Source organism: Octodon degus, unplaced genomic scaffold (genome assembly GCF_000260255.1).
Source record: "Octodon degus isolate 3935 unplaced genomic scaffold, OctDeg1.0 scaffold00136, whole genome shotgun sequence".
NCBI classification, from domain to species: Eukaryota; Metazoa; Chordata; class Mammalia; order Rodentia; family Octodontidae; genus Octodon; species Octodon degus.
The window spans coordinates 5,320,444-5,344,667 of NW_004524712.1; the positions used below are offsets into that span (position 1 = coordinate 5,320,444).

Below are 24,224 nucleotides of genomic sequence, written 5' to 3' on the forward strand. Positions count from 1 at the left end.
ATTAGCTCAGAGCACGCAGCCCTTGTCGAGCTTCCCTTGTCCTGCAGCTCTGGCCTCATCCCCAGCTTTGGTTTATGTTCCTACCTGCACCGTAGTGTTCGAGGCCGGTAGGAACCTCCTGAGTGGCCATCTCATCCCAGAATGGAAAGCAAGGTCTTTGCTGGTGATAATTGGCCTGGAAACCACAGGGCATTCGAGGGTCTTCAAAAGTGTTGATAGGTCCCTGCCTCTGTGATTGGGAAAGAATAAAGGAAATATATTAGGAGAAAGCCTTCCTAAATTTTCTCTGATTGAACTATGGTTCTCTGTCATCCAGTCACATGTAAGTAGGTCTGACCCATAGAAAGTGATAACACATAACCGCATACTGAGTCTCTCCTCTTCACCATCCACAATTCACAGGGAAGGCTGAGATGATAGCTTGGTGGTCTAAGCACCTGTCTGGCAAGCTCAAGGACCCAAGTTCCATCCCAGTACCAAATGCTGTGCCAACCCCAGAACCTATGACATGCTGTGCCAGCCCCAAACCAGGCGTGAAGGTCCACACCCGTAATCTCAGCACTGGGGAGGCTGATACAGGAAAATCACTACGAGTCTGAACTGCATAGGGAGACCCTGTATCAGACAAAGAAATAAATAATAATAACAAATTCACAGGGAAGAATTTCCAATTTAAATGATTACATTTATCTCCAGTCATTTGTTCATGCATCTCAGGATGCCTTTTCTGATCTTCAAATGAAAACTCATGGTTAAAAGCAGGGCAAAAGGCCAAGGAGATAGCTCAGTGGCATAAGCACCTGCCTGGTACACGTAAGGTTCTGAAGTCTATCCCCAGTACCACAAAAAATAAGGCAGAATAATCCTCAGTTTACATTTATATAGTCCCAGCCTTTTCTTTTTCTGGTATTTTACCCTATAAAAATACCCTGAAAGAATATTCTTGTAAGACATTGCAATCTCATAGAACTAGCAGGTGATAAATGCAAAAGGAAAAACAAAACATGAGGGTTTTTTAATCATAAATTCACCTCATTTTCCAATTAATCTGTAGACAAGGTTCTAATGACATTAGTTGCTAGACAAGAACTGTCCATTTCTCCCAATATTTGGAGATTGTGCCATTTTCTTACTAATTTTGCAAAATCCATAAAAACTACTACCCAGCCTGCACTAAGCCAGGTACATGTGATATGTGGAAGGCAATATTTTTTGTTTTTTGTTTTTTGGGTTTTTTTTGCAGTGCTTAAAGTTAAAATTATATCCTTTAGAGCCAAATGAAGAGAGATACACACGGAGTGAATCCTAGCTTCATTTATTGATGGGAGCTTATGCTTCTCTCTTAATCTAAACCTCAGTTTATTCGGGTATAAAATGGGGATTACAGTCCTTATCTCATAGGACAGAATTGAGAGAGCGCCGAAACATAACCACTAGACAACTAGGGAGCATCAGTAGAATTGAATAAAACAATATCTACAAGAAATTATATAAAAACAAAATAAAATACAAAGTGCACTTAATAAAATCATGCACTATATAACATGCATATGATAAATACTAAATGTGGCACTTGTACTCAATGCAAAGTAGGTATTATTTTAATACAAGATACTCTTAGAACTGGGGAGATGGCCCAGTGGAATAAGCCCTTGCCTGGCGAGCATAGGGGCCTGAGTTCAATCCCCAGTTCTGCCAAAAAAAAAAATACTCTTAACATTCTATGGATTAGAAAGGTGGGTTAAATATTAAAATACAAAAAGAGAAACAACAGAATTGTGGATGGATTTCTTGACACTAAGAGGCTAATCTATGCTGACTTGTTCTTGTTTCCTTATTCTCATCCTCCTCTCTCATGGCTCCTCCATTTCCGTAAAAGCCTCAATTTAAAAAAAAAAAAGTATTCAACAATTTGATGTGATTAAAATTACTGATGTGCTATCCTGGCAAGTGCAGCCCCCAAGGTGCTACCCTTACCTCTAAAGAGTAGCTTGCTAGCCCCAGTAGGATTCTCTATTCGGGGAACCCCTTGTGCCCACCCTCCCACTGAGCACACAAGAATCCAGCACTATTATGACAGGTCCACTCACTCACTGTCAACTATTCCCAGTTTTGCAATGGTACATCCACTTAATTGCGGTTTTTAAAAAATATATTGGCATAGAGAAAATTGATTTAAACCCAAGTGGAGAAGGTGTTGTGCACATTACAAAATATCAACTTGGATGTTTCCTATAATATTCATAAGCTTATTTAAACTAAGGCTATTTTATGGTTTAGATCTAGAAGGGTCTCCCTTCCCCTGGATCGCATGTGTTTGGAGAGTGAGAGGCATCGTGCTCATCAATGGATTCGGCAGCTCAGTAGCTGAGGCCCTCTTGGCAGGTGGGACCTGCCTGGGGTGCTCGCTGGGGTGTGACCTAGAAGGGTGGGCTCCCGTCCAGGCCTTCTCCCTGTCTGTCTCTCCGCTGCCAGGCTGTCGTGAGCTAGACAGCTGTCCTCCATCCTGCCCTTGCACCATGCCATGTCTGCACTCAAGTCAGCGTACTTGGGACCAAACCCCTGAAAATGGTGAGCCAAATAACCCTCATTTCCTTTACATTGTGGGTGTCAGGTATTCTGTGTCCATAATGGATGGGAAGGCAGCTAACACAAGCTGGATGTGCTGGATACAGTTTCCTCTTGGGCTGCTTATCTTCCAACAGTGCTACAGTGATCGAAAACACAGCCACACCTTGGGGACCCACGAAGGTGCTTCAAGTTGTCTTTTGTGGGAGCCTGACTTCGCCAGCCTGCTGCTGCTCGGAGGCCGGTGGGACTGTGACAGTGTGAGCACAAGAGATGTGCTACCTGTACACACCGGAGACGTGAGACGTAGGTGATTGATCAGAGACAATGTACTACTGAACTGCAGTCAGAAAATGCTTCCTGAATCCCGACTTCAACTCCTTTTGCTGACATTTTATATAACACCGTAAGCTGCTGACACAGCTACTCACAGTAGCTCTGCTGAGTTTCCACAGTAAAAGGCCCCCACAACACTCTGAAACTGAGTCAGTTTAAACATACTTTCTAGACCTAAAGTCAAACTGTGTGCTCTCAGTAACTTCTGCCATCCCTTCTTATTCCTTCTGATTCTTGCTCCAAATTTAACATCAAATATCAGAGTTGGAGGAATCACGTTTCAAGAGAGGCAATTTTTTTTTTATTCTAAATGGTGCAAAGAAGAGCTCAAAATTCCCAATAGTTTTCATCTCTCTCTCTCTCTCTCTCTCTCTCTCTCTCTCTCTCTCTCCCTCTCTCTCTCGAACCGGGTATTGAACTTAGGCCCTTGTGCTTGCCAGGGAAGCACTTATTCTACTGAGCCATCTCCCCAGCCCCCATCTCTTTTCTTTGGGACACTGTGTATGGTTTACCTACAGCAGAAGATCCTTGCAAGATGACAATGGGTAATGTAAGCCGGGCCCCTTCTTATAAGATAGCAGTGGGTGGCATAAGTGGTGTCCTGGTAAGGTGGTAGTAGGCAGCACAAATCAGGTCATTGGAAGACAGTAGCAGGTGGCATAAGCAGGATCTTTGTTAGAGGATAAGTAGGCAGTAGAAGTAGAATCCTTAAAAGTAGGTCATGGTGGGCAATTTGTTACAGGACCTACTAAAGTGATGGATAACCAAAAAGAACTATAATTCAGGCTTCAATTTTTCATTTTCCCTATTGTGGGAAAGCCCCTGGAAGCAAGGTCTAATATGCAAAGAGCAATTGACAGAAAATGATCTTGGAACATCATGCCGAAAAGAGAAGTCAGTGAGGGAAGACGGTGCAAAATAACGTAGTATTAGCTTGATTTTACATGAGTAGCTTTTATCACGGAGTCATCTTAGTCTTCCAAGGAGCTTCTTTGTGAAGAGGAACATAGTTTATAAATAAAACTGTGTATTTTAGGGTATAATTTCTCTGTAGCTGTTCTCAACTGAGCCTGAGGACATTGATTAAACCGTCTCAAAACTACAAGAAAAAGAAAGAAAATAACACAAAGGTAGTAATACCCGAATCTGCCATAAACCACAAGTACCTTTGCTGGTGGACGCTCTTCTAAGAAGCTTTTCATGGTTCTGTTCTCTCAACACCTGCCTCTTAGTAGACATCTCATGAACTGATCTAGTAACTATTTCATAGAGTGTGACAATGACTGTTTTACTCAGGTGGACCACATCACCAGAACGCTACTTCATTATGAAACTATCTCTGCCGGGGAGAAAGAAGCAGAGTATTAGCAGAGCAGAAATCTGCCACACGTGGTCCCCACCTTGCTACTGCAAACACAGGTCCCTGCCTGTTGAGTGTCTCGGCTGGCACCCTTTCATCCTGGCCTCAACTGGAGAAGAGCTAACGAGAGGCAACCAGCACACCCAGTCTCCATCACAGTTTAAAATCAATCAAGTTTCTCACTCTCATTAGCCCCACAGGTGACTGGTGAAAGGCACTCACGCGCATTGCACACCTGTTGGGCACGTCAAACTCCACACTTGCGTGGTTGCTTTAATCTTTGCTGCAATCCTCAAAGACTAGTGTTTTCCTCTCTGCTTTAAAGATGATTTAGTTGGGAAGGAAGTTTGCAAAGGCCACAGTGCTAATAAAATAGTAGAGGTAGAATTGTACCCCTAATCTGTTTAATTTCAGACTGTTACTTCTTCTACCTACACAACATGAAGTGGAGTGGCTCAAGATTGCTTTGTTCACAAACAGTGGATATTATTCTATAACAGGTATTTGATGGGTAGTGCTGATGTGGGTTCACCGAGCTAATGTGTACAGCGCATCTCAGCTGTGTCAACAGCATGTGACGTGGATGCTAAGAGCGCAACACAAGCAAGAAAGTAGCCACGTCCCCAGGATCACATAGACAAGTAAACAAGATATAACTTCCTGCGAGGAGTATGACAAGGTGAAGTACCAGTCTGTTTGCGAGGATAAGCAGGGAAGGCTTCCTGGAGGAAGCAGACTAAGATAAGAGCTGTAAGGTTGAGCAGGACCTCCACCCTGAACATTTGGTGAAGGACCAGAGAGAAAAGAAAGAGAAGATCATAATACACCTAAGGACTGTGGACATAGCTCAGTGGTAGAGTGTTTATCTCATGTGTGAAATGCCCTGAGCTCAATCCCCAGCACAGCAACAACACACAAATAAAAAAGATCTACAACTGTAGAAAGAGGAGCAAGAAAAGATTCAAGTAGGTGCATTAGAATGACTGCTGCTTGCTGGGGACTGACATAGAGGAAAGAAGGCTCTTGTGCATGGAAGGAACTTGCAAGGGAAGTAGGCACAGGGCAAGCCAAGCCATGGATAAAGCACAGGGATCTGGCTTTGGGAGAGAGTCATTAGCAGTTGTGTATGTGACAAGACGGGTAAGTATGTTCTAGAAAGATCCATTTGGCTCCACTGTGTAGGACGGGCAAGGAGAGAAGGGAAAGGCTGGTCAGGAACAGAGCTCTGCCAAGCCATATTAGGCTTGAGTGAAAGATAAACCAGGTTGACTGACTCCAATTTTATTTAATTTTTAAATTCTTTCCCCTAATAACTTTTGCACTAATTCTGGTTTTTAAGATATTGCATTAAGATATTATGAGTGGATTCCTGTTTTGAGACCCCTCACTAATGTGACTGTCTCGCTCATCCCATCCCATTCAGGTACGAAGAAAGAGCTGGCCAGAGCCATGTGTGGGTAGCGGTGGGGAAACAAGGAGTACACAGCTTTAAGGGAGGAGTCAAAGCCTCCTTCCGACCAATTGGATAGAGGGGGTGAAGGAACAGCAACGAACATATTGCTTACATCTGTAATACTAAAAATGCTCATTCAGTGCAATACAAAGAAAGAGAATGAAAAGAAATGTCACTTTGGGTGGTGTTTAGAGGCATGGAAGAGCCATTTGGTGAGGGGACCCTAAGGTGGCTACAAGGACAAGGAGGAATAAGATAGATCTGCCATCACAAAAAACCAAGTTAGAGGGGGGCCGGGGAGATGGCTCAGTGGAATAAGCACTTCCCTGGCAAGCTCAAGGGCCTGAGTTCAATCCCCAGTTCCACCAAAAAAAAAAAAAAAAAAAAAGCCAAGTTACAGCAGACTCAACAAAATATAGCAGGCAAATGGTAAAGAGAAGCAAAAACGGGCCTGTAAAGTAGCCTACAGTTAGGAGAAATGAGAGGACAAAACAATGATACATCAGGCAGCACAGAGCAAAAGCAAAAAGTGCACAGTTCTGAAACCTAAGAACAGGACTTTACTCACCAGGGGTGACTTCCAAGTGGCCACTAAGGAAAGGGTGACGACTGGGAAGCCAGGGACTCATGGTGTCCATGGACATCTCAGGAAGGTGTATGTCCACCCCACTCTGCTGGTGCCATGGTGATGAGCCACCCAAAGAATGGCAAGGTCTCCCTTTTATCTCAGAAGCAAGGATAATAGTGTTAACCCAACAGAGGAAAGGCTCTCCTGCCTGATCTGGATGAGTCAGAGGATGCCTCGGAAGCCTGGAATCCTCCAGCACAACAACACACCTTGTCCCTACCCTGTTCTAAGGGGAGCCTGTGCTCACTACCACCTTGGCTGACCTCACCCATCCACATGCAAACCTGGCTCCTTGCTTTGAGCCCTCCCGGAGCCCCACTGCTCTGTGCTTCAGGGTACCACGGAGCCAGCGTCTCTGCAGCAGTCTTCCCTGCTCTACCATGACACACGTTGTCTTCATGGCTCTTCACTTCCCCTCTAGCTTTGCCCTTCTCAAAGCCATTCCATTTGCTTAGGCTTCTTTCTCTCTACCCCCACCCCACCCTGCAAAGTCCCACAAAATTGGAAAAGAGGGAATAAAGGAATACGTTTATGACACTAAATCACAAACATGGAGTCTGTATCTGTGAGTGAGGTGATGATTCTTCCAGAGTGTTTCTGGCTACAGCCAAGCCACTTCCACTATGCAGGTGTTTCGCTGTGAGCTGTTTCCTCCCTCACCTTTTACACCTGTCACTCAGTGGTTGCCTCGGAATCCTAGGGCTTAGCCATAGGCCATCAATATGGAAGACACCATAAACACTTCTAGAGGCTGCTGTTTTCTAAACACACTTCAAATCCAGGGGTGAGCTGAGTCCTTGCTGGGTAGACAGGCCCTGGCATCTGGAAAGCCTAGGGGCAACTTGCTCTTCTCTTCTAAGAATGTCACAGACATTCATGTGCACTCTAGCAGAAAGTCAGAAGGGGCTATAAATCAGCAAGCTTGGATTCAAGTCCTGCTCCACCATCAGGGAGCGGGGCAACCTCTGACCCATCTCTTTACCTCCCTAAGCTTTGGTTTCCTGGGGAGGCTGGCCTTGACAATCTGCGAGTTCCTTGCCAACTCCAAGGCTCCGTTCTGCTGATCCACCCACGTTCTTCTTCCTGACCTTGTGACTGGCAACCTTTATCAGATCTATGGCCGCAGGAGGGCGGGGAAGCCTCCACAGCCAGCACTGTCAGCATTGTCCTCGTGAAGATCATCGCAGCGTCCTCTTGAAACGTATTTATTTCACTTCATTCTTCCCTAAAACCTTCCTCTACCACTTTTGTCATGATATTTCTCCTGTCCTAGAAGGGACAAGTGACGCTCAGGAGGAAGCTTAGTTATAAAGGCTCTCAGACAGAAGGAGCTCTGAAACAGGGAGAGAAGATGGTCACTTCTCAGGCTGAGACCTTCCGCTGCCTGACACAGGCCACCCTTAACACCGGGCTCAACCATTGTGTGGACTGATTAACTACGTGGGGACTTCCTTGTCCTTGTCCTCGGAAGATGCCTAAGGCAGTGCTTTCCTGCACTGATAGGGGAACATTTTACAGATAAATCTCCTTGAGATGTTTGGTCACACTGCGTTTGGCCTGAGAAGGGCAGAAGGGGACAGGGGGGCTACTTGGGCAGATCTGCTCTTACTCTGTGGAGGGACCGAGGGAAGGAGCAAGGCAGAGCTCCTCACCTCTCCAACTGTCTATCAGAAGGGATGGAGGGTGGGTGTAGCTGCCGCCAGGAGATGCAGGAACAAACAAATTAGGAAACTCTCAAAGGGCAATTTAATTTTAGACTCAAGGCCAGGAAATTCTTTTGGAAACAATAAGAGTGATAGGCTTGGACCTTGGCGAAAGGGCAAGCACGACACATTGCAAGTTTTGAGAGAAAAACGTGAAGCCCAGCAAGGGCTGTGGAAAAGGGCATGTCTAACCGCGCTCCCGCTGCAAACTGTGCTCGGCTTCCATAAAGACCAGCTGCTTCGCACGCCCAGGTGGGATGAGGAGTCCTACCGCAGCTCTGCACCTCTGCTCCCCAGGCTCCGTGCCCAGCACGCTTGGTTCACGGCAGACTCTGGCTGAGACACAGCCCAGGCCCACAGAGTGGAGGAAGGAAGGGTTCTCGAGCCGGGACCACAGGGAGCACCCGGCACCCTGTATCGTGGAGTTCTCTTGCTAAGAGGCCTTGGATGAGGTCGCCTCATTGGTCAGCTTGGAGTTCGCCACTTGGCATGATGCCCTCAGACTCACAGAGACACTCGGCGTGCCCACTAGAAGCATGCTGTGGCACAGAGAGGATCAGTGAGACGGGCTGTGAGCCAGTGATGGGCCCAGGCGGGAGAACTGCAAGGCTAAAACACTGTCCGGTCTTGCAGTTTGCTCTGTGGTCTACCGAATGGGGTTTTGACTGTTTCCTTGCTTGAGGAAGACCAAGTTTTCACAAACAATGAAGGTGGATGTGTGAAAGTTGGTTAGAAGTTCTTATACAGTAACATCTTTTGAAAAACTGAGTCAGATAAATTGGGTAGTAAGGAGCTGCCACTACGTGCATGTGCTCCCCAGAATCCCTGTGCTGAAATGTAGTTACCAACATGATAGTGTCAGAAGTGGGGAGCCAGGAGAGTGGGACAGGATTAGGCTGCTTATGAAAGGTCTCACAAGCGTGAATCCAGTCTCCTCTGTCCCTTCTCACAAATGAAGACACAGGGCTCATCGCTTCTGGAGGATATAGCAACAAAAGACAGACTGGGCCCCTCACTAGACCCAGAACTTACTTGCATCTTACCTTGTCCTTCCAACCCCCTGGAACTGTGAGCACCAACTCTCTTCTCTGTAAGTTACCTGGCCTCAAGTATTTTGTGATAGCCCCACATAATAGAGCAGGAGTATTCTAGACCACGAGTCGGGAGATTTGGACCACATCCCATCCCTTGCAAACTTTGCAAACTTGGGCTGTTCATCTAACCTAAGGCCTTAATTTTTTGATATCCTGACATGGACTTTAAGTTGTAGCCTCACTCTAACACAACATTCTCCAGTTTGTATCCAATAGTTAGAAAAAAAATATAAATGATTAGTGTTTTTCTCCCTTTAATTTCTGTGACCACCAATAAGGGTTAGAAGTCTAACTTTCCAAACATTACGTTTCACCAACCTCTTTAGGTGTCAAGTCATCATCACACCAAGTAACAAGAATGAAAAATTATTTCCTGGATTATATTTGGATCTAAAATTTCTTTTCTGTGTGTCCCACTTTTTGAACCCTAAATACCCTTACACAGTACCCCTAGCACCCTCTCAGGGAAGGAATCTGCACTAAGCACCACACATGCAGGCGCACTCTGCCCACGAAGCACAGGGATCGTCTCTCCAGCACCCCTGAAGGCCCCACTTCTGAGGCCTACGAGGTGGGGACAAAGAGCTGCCCACAGCCCGAGTCAAGCAGAAGAGATTCCCTCCCTCCTGAGGAGGCCCAATTAAACCACAATTACTCAAGATAAGGGAACCAAGTATGTTTACACAACGAGGATGTAAACCACCAGCCCATGACAAGGCAACTTTGATCTGGTGGCAAGAGAGCTGCTGCTCCTGCAGGCAGTGGTGAAGCAAGGTTTCCCAACAAGGATATCTCCATCTTGCCCCAGGAGTTCCATCCTAGTCCAGCAACACCCCAGTGGACAAGTAAAAATCATCTCCAGCCCCACCCATCTGCATGGACACATCTAACACAATCAAAAAATTCCAGAACAACATCCAGTGAATAAAGGACAAAGGGAATTGCCTGGGGTCTTCTCTGTGGAGACATGAGACAATTATTCACTCATTGAATGGTCATCGCAGTGACCTTTCGGGGCAAGTTATACTCTGTCATACAAATGGGAACGCTATGGTTAAGAAGTTTATCCAAGGTTACCTAGGGGTATGTAGTTAAAGGGTAACAGACCAGAATGTATCCCAGGTCTTTCTAATTCAAAAGTCAGGGTAGTTTAACTACAATTGTCTGGGACACTGTACGGTCCCAACGTCTCCTCCACAACTCCCACTGAAATTTAACTAACATCAAACTAGATACTGAGAGGTGACTAGGCCTTCAGGGCTCTGTTCTATTAATGGATTAATATAATGGATGCAGGTGTGGTTTTCTAGCCAAAAGAAGAAATTCAGGTACCCTCCACCTCCTGTTTTCTCTCTCTTGCCCTCTCTCACACCCATCTGTCACACATCTGTCATGAAGTAGCAAGTAGGCCTCACCAGACGCAGCCTCCACCTTATAAATAAATAAATAAATTTATTTCTTTATAAATTACACAGTCAGCTACGCTAATTATAGCAGCAGAAAATAAACTAAGACAGACATAATTCCATAGCTACTGGACTCAGGACTAAAGGTTCTACCTAATGTCTGGTGTGAAACAGACAGGAGGAAGGTGGGTCTCTTCTCCAGAGTATCTGAATATGGAAATGGAATTCTGTGTATCAGTCTGTCACTCAAGCAATCAATTGTGGAAGGGAGAAGGAAAATGTACAAAGAGGGTCTTTTCAAACCATAGAGAGATTGGCAAGATCCACAGTGAATCTCAAAAGGCCTCTGAGACAGGAAACTTGGGTCTGAGGGCCATAGTGTGAAGCCCGTTTTTCCAATGCACTCAGCTAAACTTCACAGCCAGCTGTTCCCTTTTGTCTGCACCAACTCAAGATTCAGCTGGCCTGGGGGACATGAGTCCCACTGCAGTGTGCAAGAAGGATGGAGCCAACAGGCAGGCCAGCTGGTGGCCACGCCTCCCTTCCACTTTCCTCCCAAGCTGACATCTCGCAGGTGCCTGGTGCATTTCTACCACCTTGTCCCTACACTGACTGAATGTCTGAAGTAGCCTTGGCCTCATGTCACATTATTCTGTATAAGAGTAATCACCTAATAACTGGGAGCCTGTATGCACAGCTCTGAAGTAATTCACATGATAAAAATTACAAGTCAGTGGGTTGGGGAGATAGCTCGGTTGTCTAAATGTCTGCCTTGCAAGTCCAAGGACCCGGGTTTAATCCCCAGTAGTGCATGCTGTGCTAGCCCTGGGACCTGAGCATGGGGTGCCAGCCACTGAAACCAGGTGTGGTGGCACACACCTGTAACCCCAGCTGGGGACACTGAGACAGAAGGATTGCTACGAGTCCCAGCCATGTAGTGAAACCCTGTACCAAATAAATAAATAAATAAATAAATAAATAAATAAAAATTACAAGTCAATAGGTCTTTCCGTGGGCAATATCTGAGCCCTCACTTTCATCCAGAAAATGCAGGCACTATATTCATAAGAGAAGCATATTGGGTGGAGAGACAATGAAAAAACAGCTACTTTTCAACATAAATTACCCAGGCTAGCAAGGATATCCCCTAAGCCTGAAGAATTACCCCAGGAAACTGGCTTTTTGGGGGGTACATTTAATCTCTGGGCACAGTGGCTTGCCTGTGCTCTAGAACCCTGGAAGCCACTGTCGCCTGGAGTTTGTTACTTTGACCACTGAAGCCCCAAGCTGCAAGCAGAGGCGAGCAGGCTTGAGCATTCGCTGTCCTCAAAACCGCTCAAGGTGCTTCCTAATTCCCCGGGCAGAGGCATCCTCGGTCCCCACACACCTCCTCCGCACATCCTCTGTGTGAGTGAGCTCGCCAAGGCCTGGAGCCTGTATATGTGAAACTGCGTACAGCCCAGGTTCCCCTGCAGCGCCCCCCACTTCCCCGGGCCAGTGCTATGACAGGATGAAAACGATGACATAAGAGAGGACCGATGTGCCTGCGCTGCAGGGCCTTCCAGGGCTGAGGGCAGACTGGCCAGCTGGGACCACAACAGGAAGGACCAGCTTCCTCTCCTGGACGAAGGGTCCCTGAAACACAGCACATGTAAGTTCCTGGAAGTGGCCCCACACTGCACAAAGGCCAGGCCACTTCCAGGTGAGGTGCTTCGCTACCTCACTGCTGCGGCACTACCTCATGCCATACTGTCTCCTGCGGGGCTGGCCATCCCATCCGGAAGACACATGTCCTGCTTTGGACAAGCTGACCCTGAGTGGACAATGTGAGATCTGTGTAAATGGCCACCGCCTGGTGGTGGCACTGATTTTAAGTGTGGCTGTAAGTGTTTCCAACACTCCTATAGCACAGCAAAAGACCGTGCAATAGCAGCCTAACACCTGACGGACAAATTAGCAACCTGAGGCTTGGCAATCTCTCAGGATTAGAAAACAGTACCATCTTATTTTAGAAGAATGTTTCTTGGTCAAGTAAAGCAGTCCCTCAGAAGAGGAAAATATTCTGTTTTTTAATAAGATTTCTCTTTTCAAAATAATAACTTGGAAGGCCCCGAGACCCACTTAGAGCAGTGTGAGTGTACTGGCTGCACGCTGCCTTCAGAAGTGCAGCCGGTTCTCCATGGCTACTTGGGCCAAGAGTTCTCAGGCTCAGCACAGCCGCTGTCAGGAGCTTGGGAAGTTTTTGTCTTCGGAGCCTTCTTTGTGTGTTGTGGAAAGTTTACTTATATCTGCAGGCTCTACAGACTGGGAAACGCTAGCACTTCCCAGATCCTGACAACCAAACATGTCTCAGCCATCACAAATAATCCCAAGCTGGCAGAATCACCTCCTGCTGGAAACCCCACTGGCTCACGGGGTTTTCCTTCCTCCCTCAAGCGTTCATACCCAGGACAGAGCTTTTAGTTTTTGTGCTTCCGCCTGACTAAATCAGACCATGGCATGACCAGGAAGACTTGGTGATTGGGTTAGGTCCGCCACGCCAGGCTCTGCACAGTGAAGCTGCACTGGCCCTGAGGAGACACTGGCTGCCCGAGGCTTCTACCGGGGGCTGCGCGCCCCTCTGCGGGGGTAAACCAGGACTCAGAGCATGAGGCTTCCTTGCTGGGACGGCAAGAGCCAACCTGCCAGAGGTATAGCTTGCGTAGATGCTCTGACCGTTTCTTACAGCCCAGCCTAAGCTCCTAAGTTGTCTGTCACGAGCTGGTTTATGGAACTTGAACTTGTGCTGATAACTAGTACTGATTTTTTTTTCTTCAGTTTTATTGGAGCAGAAAAGTTAGAGACTTCCTCCTTTGCTCTGTGGTTGTCAAGGGTTGCCTAACTAGCGAGTCCAAAGAAACTGAAGTCCAGAGAGAAGTTCTGAGTGAAGGTGCTGGAACAATACCTTAGCACCTCTCTTATGTAAAGCTCTGCTTTTGCTCAAATAGCTTTGAAATTTGTAGCGGAAAGGATTGATTTCACATGTTGATAATGTTTTCCAGATATAACTATGGGGCTCAGATCTTTGTTTGGAATCCAATGGAAACTATTCAAAATACATTTAAAACATCTAGTATATTTACTTGTAGTAGGGCTCTTTCGTTGTAATGTGCAATTAGACATTGGCTTGGGATTTCCAAATCTGAAAGCTCCAGGTATCCTTTCTAGGAAAATATCATATAATACTTACAACCCAAATGGTGATATTAGATTTCTTAAATCTAAGATGTCTATAAAAAGTATGTCTGTGTAAGACATTCTTTACTTAAAGATGTTCATCCTGCTTGACCATAAACTGATAGAATTAACACAGGCCAGCTTTGAATGATCTTTGCTAAGTCAATAACACATTGGCCTTCGTAATATGATGTCCTCAATTATTTTCACAAACCTCTACCATATCATCTTTAAGGAAAATGGAGTATAACTTGTGTGGATCTTATATGATAATCTCTCCATGAAAAGCTGGGGGACATTTCACTAGATACTTATCCAGCCCTTTATATGACCTTGAACTGCACGTCCCTTGGCAATTTCCACTAAGCAAACCTGAGTGACTGCTTACGTGGATTTGTATGTGTGTAGACTTGGTTTTTTTTCCATAATTTTATTGAGAGACAAATAGCAATGAGACAGTTTCAGATCAAATTGGTAGGACCGTTTCAATAATTAACACATTGCATACATTCTTCCTAGTGGTTATTTGTTGTACAAGATGGGGACATGATATCCTATTTACAAACACTATTACAACAAATCCCTCTATTCATTAAGAGAATGTAACTATATATCTATCCTAACCACTTTGAATACACAGATACAAAATGGACACTCATCTGTAGCCCCTTTTTAGTTAAGTTCCGTCATTTGAATATTATAGGTGTGTTAACTCAGCAAAATATTCTAAAAGAGTCCAGTAGTCCATAATAGCATTGGGTCTTCCTCTTGATGCATGCAGACTTCTTAAAAACATATTTATCATGTCAACTATAACTTAAATCTTTCTCTAATTCTAATTTTCTTTGGAATAGAGAGTGGTGCTTACTTGAAAAAAGAAGCCATTAAAAAGAAGTGTGAAAAAAAATGAAAAATAAAAATAAAAGAGTGCTGGAACAGCCAGCAAAGACAGATGGGTTAATTATTCTTCAACTATGACTTTCATCTTCAACTTACAATAGCTTTGAGCCAATGGTTTTTCGGTACTACACAAAAATTCAGATCTTTTCATATCCCATTAGAGGTGCAGTGATGGATGGCCTATAAGCCACCAGAGCTAGAAACTACATAGACTCTCCTGTAGGACACAGAAAAGGGCTAAAGTCAGAAAGGAGTTCTCATGCATTAGTAGCTATGCAGACCCATGCACTGAGAAGGGTTAAGAATAAACTTATCTGTCCATTTTCAGAGTAAATAAAAGGAAAACCAAATTTAATGATAACTGTTTTTGTATAAAAACCTACAGAATTTAGAAAGAATAATTAGCAACATACCTGTTATTTAAATTTCAGTTTACAACTGGAACTGATCAGTGATCGCATTACAAGATCTTTCACTTTTAAAGGAATTTCCTAAGCATTTCTAATAAATAACATATACCGTGGTCGAGGATCTCCTTCCCTATAGGCAAAACTAAAGAGTTTTTCTCAATCTAAGATTGATTGTATTTTCTGATATATTTATTTCCACTTTTCATTTTATTTTCACTTTCAAATTCTCAGATTAGAAAACTTGCATCCCTTGCTTTTGTGTCTGAGGCCCAAGGTAAGTTAAACTGTATCAGTAGGCCTAAGGTACATTCCTATGGGGGAAATCCTCACCAAATTAAAGGAGCAATAGATATCAACTGGCTTTGTCTGTGAATCATGTTTGAGTCACCATCTCAAGTCTTCTTCGACAAAGCCATGAGACTTGGCTTGGTACTTTGTATGCTGATAAAACCAGAGATAATCTCACAATTGATCTCCTCCAAAAGACTGAATGCTGAGGCCAACTTGGTGTTCACATCACTGGCTTCTCTAAGCAGGAGACGTCAGGACACCAGAAGTCAGGGGAAGGGGTGTAGAGACTGAGAGGGTAAGGAAGGGCAGGGAAGGGGCCACCACTCACCAGCACTGCAGGACGAGACACTGGGTAAGGGCCAGGGTTGCTCATCCCCGAATCCACAAAGTAATTCATTCTGCTCTCAACACCTGTGCAGGAGAAAGCATTGTCTGAGTCACTGGATGTGCATAGGTTTGTAGACAAAACGACCACAAAGAGCATGAGGATCTTAAGACTAGGAGCTTCCCCAGGAGTGTGAGGCAGAAAAGGAAGCTGACACTCAGAAAGACTTGTGACAGACCCTGGGGCATAGGGTGAAATGGTCCCCAGGCAAAGCCAGCCCTTGGACAGCAAGACAGCATGAACAATAGATTGTAGGGGGCCAAGGAGAGAGCCCAGTGGTGTAGCGTCTGTCTGGCAAGGGCAGGATCCTGAGTTTGATCTCTGGTAGAAAAAAAAAAAAGATTGTGTTTACATCCTGCACACCATCTATAAAAACCACACTTTGTAGGATTCTTGGGCAAGAACACTTTTTATGTACCTTTTAAATAAAATCTCCAGGGCTGGGGCTCTAGCTCAGTGGCACAGTGCCTACCTGGTGAGCACAAGATCCTTAGTTCAATTCCTGGTACCAAAAATCAATCAATTAATTAATTAATTAAGCAATAAAATCTCCAGTTATGTATCATCAGCCCCACTTCCCTTAACAGGCCTAGGAGTAGCAGGAATTCAACATATAATCATGTCATCGATTCATTGATAAAGAAACAAATAAAAGATTGGAAAAAAGAATGGAAGTCCATCCGTCAGCACCTGAAGATGCAGACAGCTAGAAGCCCAGCAGAAGTCACAAGAACGGGGTCCATCTTGACAACAGGAGAAGAGCTCTGAAATAATTCCTGCTGAGTCATTATCTGCATTGAAAATCTCAGTAACTAGAGTGCTTCAGCAGTGCTCGGGCTAGAGGGATTTTCCAACTAACTGCAATCACCAGGAAAACCTTTTATATAAAAGATTTCTGTTGACTTCAATGCTTGCTAGAGTTCATTAGTTCACAAACTTTCATGCGTTCAAAGCTATGTGATAAAAAAAAAAGATGTCTTTCTTGAATTATTCAAAGGGTTACATTCCTAGGCACATCATTCAGAGGCCGAATTCTTATTGTTAGGAAGTGACATTTCAACTTCATTGCCGTCTGATCGGCATTTGTCCTTTTCCCTTATTCTTGTGGACATTTAAAGCAACTGACATATTTCTAAAAAAGTAGAATACTAGCTGGGCGTGCTGGCACATGCCTGTAATTCTAGGAGGTTGAGGCAGGAGGACTGCTGTAAGTTTGAGGCCAGCCTCAGCTACAAAGTGAGTTCAAGGTCAGCCTGAACTGCATAATGAGACCCTGCCTCAAAAAGAAAAGAAAAAAAAAAAAAAAGAGTATTAAGATAGGTTTTATGATCAGTTTGCAAGGATAGTTCACCATCTTGATACTACATGACAGACAAGTCTACTTTCTTTTTATTTTATCTTTTTGAGACTAGGTCTCGTTATGCCAGCTAGGCTAGCCTTGAGCTCCTCGTAGCCCAGGTTGGTCTCAAACTTGCAATGATCCTCCTGCCTCAGCCTCCTGAGTGCTGGGAATACAGATTAATCTACTTTCATATGGAATGCATTAAAATAAGAGTTAAACAGTTCTGCAATATAAAATTATAGCAAATACTTCAACCATTAACTCACTAATATAACACGGTTCAGAGAAGTGAGCTGAAAACTTTGTCATAACTTCACCTAGAACTATGTTTTTAAAATTATATTGGCTTGTTATCTCCCGAAGATAGAATACAAATGATGCTAATTTTAAAATAAACTAGTTAAAGTTTCTGGATAGCTCAGCTAAGTTAATCAAGATTTCACTCTCTAGTGTTTGAAGGAATTGAGCTCCACTGCAACAAGTGCTTTTAGGAGGAGCTCTCCAGAGGCGACAGATGCATACTGTACCTCAGACTTTGAGCTGAGCACTGAATTCAGACTATGACACATATAATGTACGTCAGCAGTGACCTGCCCTGATCTTAAATTGCAAAAATGGTCTTAATGGGCCAAACATTATTGAAGTCCTAATGACTCAACCTGGAACCACATATCCCCACCTTAATATTCTGATCTGCTGATAGATGAGACTTGTAGCAGTCACTATGCCATACTGAGACCGGCTCAATCATGATGATATTCCTAGGGAAAAGCTGACCAGTCCTCCCGGGTCCTGAAGGGCGCTTATACCTGTTGCGAATGGCGTTGGAGGAACTACAAGACTACAACCTTCCGATTCCTTTCAAAAATCACAAAAGAGCGCCGGAGTTCTCACAGAACTCAGTTGTCCCCTGGACAATCCTGATGTAGGCTTATTTTTGGGGAATGTATTTACTCCTACAACAGGTAATTGGTACATGTTTACTGTGTACCAGGCCCTGTTTTGGGCCCTTGAGACCAAGGAGTAAACAAAGACTCCTGTGTACGTGGGCCCTTAAGAGTCTACCAGACTGGAAAATGAAGCTGAGAAAGACACTATCTGTCTTGGAGCAGTGGAAAAGACACTCACATATAACTATAGCATGATTTGATGAGTAGCTTGCCAACAGTTTGGGGAAAAAAGCAGTAAGTTCTGCTGGGCATGGGGGATAAGTTGTGGATACTGCACAGAGGGAAGTGTGACCACATGGTCCTCTGAATCAAATTGTACTGAGACTCCCACAAGCAGCAAAGGACCTTCCCCTCCTGAATGCCTGTTTTACTTACATATTTGTAAAAGAAAGGACTTGTTGAATTGGCAGCAACATCCTGCAGCCCAGCTCAAAGACACCAACAGTGTCTGTCTGGGGCGAGACAACACTCCCCCTCATAGCAACATGCTTGGAAAAAGGCTCTGTGGAAATACTTTTTCTCTTCCAATCAACTGACAGAGTGAGGGAGGAAACCTCTGGCCCAACATCTGGTGCATTCTGTGCTGGACGGTATTCTCCACTGTATGAATGACACTTCCCTTGGGGAACAGCCCTTTGCCCAGGGAGGAAACTGAAAAGAGGCAGTTGCCAGAGCTCTCAAGGGCTCTCATCTCAGGAAATAACTCTGGGACAGAAATGGATTGCTTCTTTATTATTTTTTGGAGAAAGAAAAAAAGAACCTGCCCTTTTTCCACTTGTAGATTATGACACAGAACAGCTGCTGGAGATCTAAACCCTTTCAGAAGACGCAAAAGGAGTGTTGGGAGATGTGTGTGTGTGTGTGTGTGTGTGTGTGTGTGTGTGTGTGTTTCCACCTCCCTGGCTTTTTGGCCAAAAAGATTTCCCTCCCACACGACAACTGCTTGACCATCCACTAGCTAAACCAGTGCTTTCTTGGCGCTGGGCATGTTTATTACCTAAATGGAAAACACCAGTGTGATTTTAAGATCTAGTCCACAGCTGAGAAGGAGCTGTGAGACCTGTCCGGGTGCAGAAATGATTTGAAAACTTAGTAACAGGGCCATAAAGAGCTGTGTTCATTTTTCTTGAACAGGAGCAGTAGCGCCCAAGCAGCAAAATACACAAGTCCCAGGCAAGACCGCCAGGCTCAGCCATGCAGACAGGTCCATACACTTCCACTGCCCAGCCCTACCCGCATGGTACCCCATGGCACCTCAGCACTGAATGCACAACTCTATTGCTCTCTTGAGCACTGGGTGCCATTCTCATTCCCTGTCTATCTCACGATCCCCGTCTTCAAGAAAGGCCCCTCCACCCTCCAACTCCCCAGCACTCGTGAGCCCCTCCTCCTGGAGGTTGACGATCAGCTCAGAGAGTCTCACGGCCTGGAGCCCTTCCTGAACCATGCTTCACCTCCTCCAGGGCCAGCCACTCCTCCTCTGCATCCTTCTCCTGCAAAACATCCTCCCATAAACTACCTGTGCCCATCATGCTATTTCACCAATGTCTGTTTCTATTTGTCTCCCACTAGATTCTGAGCTACTTGAAAGTAGGCACATGCCCTTTCCAATTTCATATATATCTCCAGCACTTAAGACAAACTCTGGGGCATAACAGGAACTCACAGTTTTTACATCAGTGAATGAATGAATGAATGAATGAATGGGTCCCCTAAGAGGCAGATCAGAAGTGAACGTATCTATTTCTCAAATCAGAGAATCTGAATAGATGATGGATCTGGATAAAGACCCTTGAAATCAGGAGTCTGTTTCATGATCCATGTCTCAGTGAAAATTGCTTTTCCCATTCACGCGCCTACGTGATGGCACCGTATTTAAGAAGCATGTTCCCATCGCCTGTACAGAGCTGCATCCCACTCTGCATTTGGACATGTCATTGTTTTATTGTCTCCCCCAGAGCGGGATCTTAGTCCATTTTTTACAAGTATCCCAGGGTCCTACTTCAGGGTTGGGAGGTGACTGGCACACAAGTGATTGCTGAATAGCAGAGCCTAAGCTAGAAAATTTGTACATAGCTGTTAGCTCGTGTAAGCCCCCTTTCCACAGGCAATCAAGACTAAAGCCACACTGATAATTGGCCTTGCTGAGATCTAACTTGTGTACCCTCATCATTCTGGACTTGGGTACAAAAGTCAGCAGTCAGTGGAGAAGACAGAAAGCACAGGCTGGTTTCTCTGCGCGCCTCACGTCCTCCAAATCCCTCTAGCACTCGCTTCCCCTTTGACCCTAGAAAGAGCTGTACTCTCCACAAAGCCGAAGGCCACTTCTCCAGCTTCCCACCCTTCGCAGGACCTGTAACCCAGCCAAGATCTGCACGCTGATGTTTGCTTTAACCCAAGTCTCACCTGCTCAGGTTGAGTGACTTGCAAAACTAAAGATAAGGGGGGCCGGGGAGATGGCTCAGTAGGATAAGCGCTTGGCAAATGCAAGGATCTGAGTTCAATCCCCGGTTCCGCAAAAAAAAAACAAAAAAACAAAAAAAAAAAAACTAAAGATAAGGTTAAGGAGAGAAAAGGCTGTCCAGGTCATAGCAGCAGAAAAGAAGGAAATCTCAAAACACGAGGACTTACTAAAGGCTGGATCCACTTCCCATCAACTCTCAACCACTTGCCTGCATTTCTGAGTAACTGTGACCTTAGTAGAAGGGTTTTATTTGGGAATATGTCACCCAGTAACTTATACTTTATTTTTTTTTCAAAGCAATTGTTTTTGCCAAAGCAATACATATACAGTGAGAAATTTAAAAAGTACAACAAAGTCTCAGATGAGCATCAAAATCACTTCAACGAACAAAAAAAAAAAATCACTTCAACGCCCATGTTTTAGAGATAATTACACTAATATTTTGTCTAACATTCTTCTTGGTATTTTAGTATGTCTACACATACAGATGTTATACATAATGCACTCCTAAGTTTACTTCCATGATATTCTCTACATGCATTTATAATTTGATTTTTCATTGATGTTTGAACTAATGCAATGGGCATTCTTTTGCTCAATAAATATAGCTCCGGGGCCAGGGAGATGGCTCAGTAGAATAAGCACTTCCCTGGCAAGTGCAAGGGCCTGAGTTCAATACCTGGTTCTGCAAAAAAAAAAAAAAAAAAAAAAAAAAAAATATATATATATATATATATATATATATATATATCCATATCTCACAGTTTAAGACTGACAAATATTCTATAGTAAATATACATTGTACTTTTCTTCATGAGCCTCGTGTTATTGTGTATATTTGTTTCCAATTCCTTATCATTGCACAAAATTCTTAAAATATGGTGGATTTTTCTGTATTTTAGAGAAGGGTCTACAGGGTGTTCAGGGTCTCACTACTAGATCAGACTCATAGTGATCCACCTGTTTATAGCCTCCCAAGAGCTGGGATTACAGGTGGGTGCCACCACGCCCAGTCTCAATTGCTATCTCAGAGTGCCCCAGAAGCAGAGCCAGCACACTTAAACTATTTTATATCTTCATTAAATACCTAAAAGTAGGACTATTGGGACACAGATTATGATTATTGTGTATTTTACCTATCCTAATTTCTAATTCATCTGCATAGTCCATATCAACAAATTATATTCACAATAGATAAACCAGAAATATACTGCCACTCACAAAGAGGTTGTATTTTGAACTTGAACTTGAGTTCTAGACTTCCTAATATTTCACAAGCCAGGAATTACGGGTACGATTTGTTTTGAGTCTCTTACTATGGTACAACTACCATGAAGACTACAAGTGTAGTATCAGAGAATACAAAAGCTCATTGAAACTGAAGCAAAATATGTCAATTTTTTCCACATTTTCCTTCTGTAAGCCATGTGAAATGTTAATAGATTTATAATTAGCATTTCTCTAAATGTCAACAATGTTAGATTCCATTGAATTTACATAAGAAGGATATCCTTTTGGCTTGAGATATAAGAAAGGAAGAGTTTGGCTTCCAAAAGCACTAGCCATTTAAAGAAACTTAGAACAACAGCACCTTATCTGAACTAAAACCAACACTGCGTCATTAAAGCAACACCTTTAATCTGCAGTTTATAGGTTTGGGGTTCCTTCTTTCTGAGCAGCCATCCTTTGATATCCATGGGGAGGCTTCTACAAACCCCCACCTCAGGATACAAAACTCCACGGATAGTCGTATCCCTTATATGAAATAGCACAGTCTGTACATATCACCCATGCACATACATGATGCCTTTCTCTTTGTCGTGGCACCAGGGAGCACACTCGGGACATTACGCTTACCAGACGGCACGTACACCACTGAGCTCTCTCCCTGACGCTATGCTGTATATTGTAAATCATCTCAAGAGTGCTTGCAATATCCAGTGCAATGGGGATGCTGCTTTGTAAATAGCTGCTGTACAGTATTGTAACTGTTAGGGCACAGTGGCAAGAAAAAGTCTATGTGTTCAGTACACGTATATTTCTTCAAATATTTTTATCAGGGCCGGGGAGATGGCTCAGTAGGATAAGCGCTTGACTGGCAAATGCAAGGATTTGAGTTCAATCCCCGGTTCCACAAAAAAAATTTTTAAAAACCCACAAATATTTTTATCTACATTTGACTGAATCTGTAGAAGTAAAGGGAAAACCATATCATATAAATATATTTTTAAAGACAAAGAATATACCTCTTTCAGGAAGCTTCCCCTGAAGTTCTGGGGAAGTTACCTGCACATCTTTGATGTTCCTCCTGGAATTGCGATAAAGTCATGAGATGTCCTGTGTAGAGGGTCTATCTCTGCTCAAGAATCAAAGGTTATCTGTGAGGAGCAACAAGTGCCTTCTTCAATGGTGTAAGTAGTTACGCAACACATGTGTGTTGCCTAAATGAAGGAAAGTACGTGTACTTGGAATAGAGTCAGTCTGTGCAACAGCTGAATGTCAGAGCCTGAGCCTATGCAGGAGGACAAAGACATGCCCACAAGAACACCAATCCCAAAGTCATTACCCGCCATGAAGTGTGTCCAATGCAGCCCCAAGGCCAGGATTCTGAAATGGTAACCAAAAGCAAAATCATACTCCGTTAGGCTTACTCATGCCTTAGATGGCTGATTTTTTTTCTATCCTCACTTCTAATTCTTCCGCATAGTTAACTTGTATCTCTCACATCAGTTGGAAGGTTTCTCCCTGGATTTGCCATTAGCATAAAAGCTACCAAGTCTAATTTTCTAAGAACTCAGATTTAAGAGAGCTCATGTTTAAATAACCAAATTTTCCTCACTTGCCAAGGAAATTCTGTGATTACAATGTGCAGAAAAGCAAAATGCTTGGAAAGAAAGATGGTTTTTCTGACTCCAAAGTCTATGAAGAGGGCTGGTGAGATGGCTCAGTGGTCTAAAGCACCTACTTAGAACAAGCTTAGCAAAGCACAGGGACCGTGGTTCAATCCCCAGCACCACATGCCAGCCAGCCCCGCCCCCTGGTGGGCTGAGCTGGCCACACACACACACACACACACACACACAAATTAAATAAATAAATAAATAAAATTAAAAAAAAAAAAAAAACAACAAACAAAGTCTATGAAGAGCCTCATCTCCCTGGCTGAGGGTGCCAATATCACAGTAGCACACGCTCCTTCTTACTTTTTGGCAACACTACACAAAAAAGATGATGCTCTGAATTATGTGCTACTGGACTCCATGTCTTAATCCAAGTCACCTACTTTCTGCCTAAGCTCACAGAACAGAAATTAACAGAACGGTCAACCCTCACTTGTAACGATTCCCCTAATCTTAAGTGAAAGTGATTTATATCCATTTTATATTTCTAAAAAGAAAAAAAATCTCCTAACTAGACAACGTGCTCATGTCTATTATGGACATAGCTCAAATAATTGTTCTCTTAATGCTAAAATGGGCTCATGTCCTTATATTACAAGAGTATATTGTTTTGGTCTTCCTGATGGAGGAGATCGTTACGGTCTCCCGAGAGATTAAAAGGTGCTTTTACCTTGGTGTTCCGTGGCAGTTAGGAAATAAAAGAGTGCTCCATAGATTATTTTTATATTTCCTCATTGGTGGGAAGAGTTCCCTTACCTTCACACTGCTGGAATGCATTGTCAACAAGAGGCGAAGAGGTAACGCTTCCAAGCATTCGG

The 24,224-nt window shown here is 43.9% G+C and overlaps 1 protein-coding gene across 3 annotated transcripts in view; it reads right to left on the reverse strand.

The window, feature by feature from the left end:
* The window catches only part of Ets1 (ETS proto-oncogene 1, transcription factor), a 131,487-nt gene that overhangs the window by 101,500 nt on the left and 5,763 nt on the right, over nucleotides 1-24,224 (reverse strand). For all 3 annotated transcript variants that reach the window (XM_023701437.1, XM_023701435.1, XM_023701434.1), the window contains exons 2-3: nucleotides 15,694-15,776; nucleotides 85-229 (exon numbers count right to left, since the gene is read on the reverse strand). In XM_023701437.1, the coding sequence (XP_023557205.1) occupies nucleotides 85-229; nucleotides 15,694-15,762 (214 nt within the window). In that variant the 5' untranslated portion in view covers nucleotides 15,763-15,776. The remainder of the gene's footprint in view (nucleotides 1-84; nucleotides 230-15,693; nucleotides 15,777-24,224) is intronic.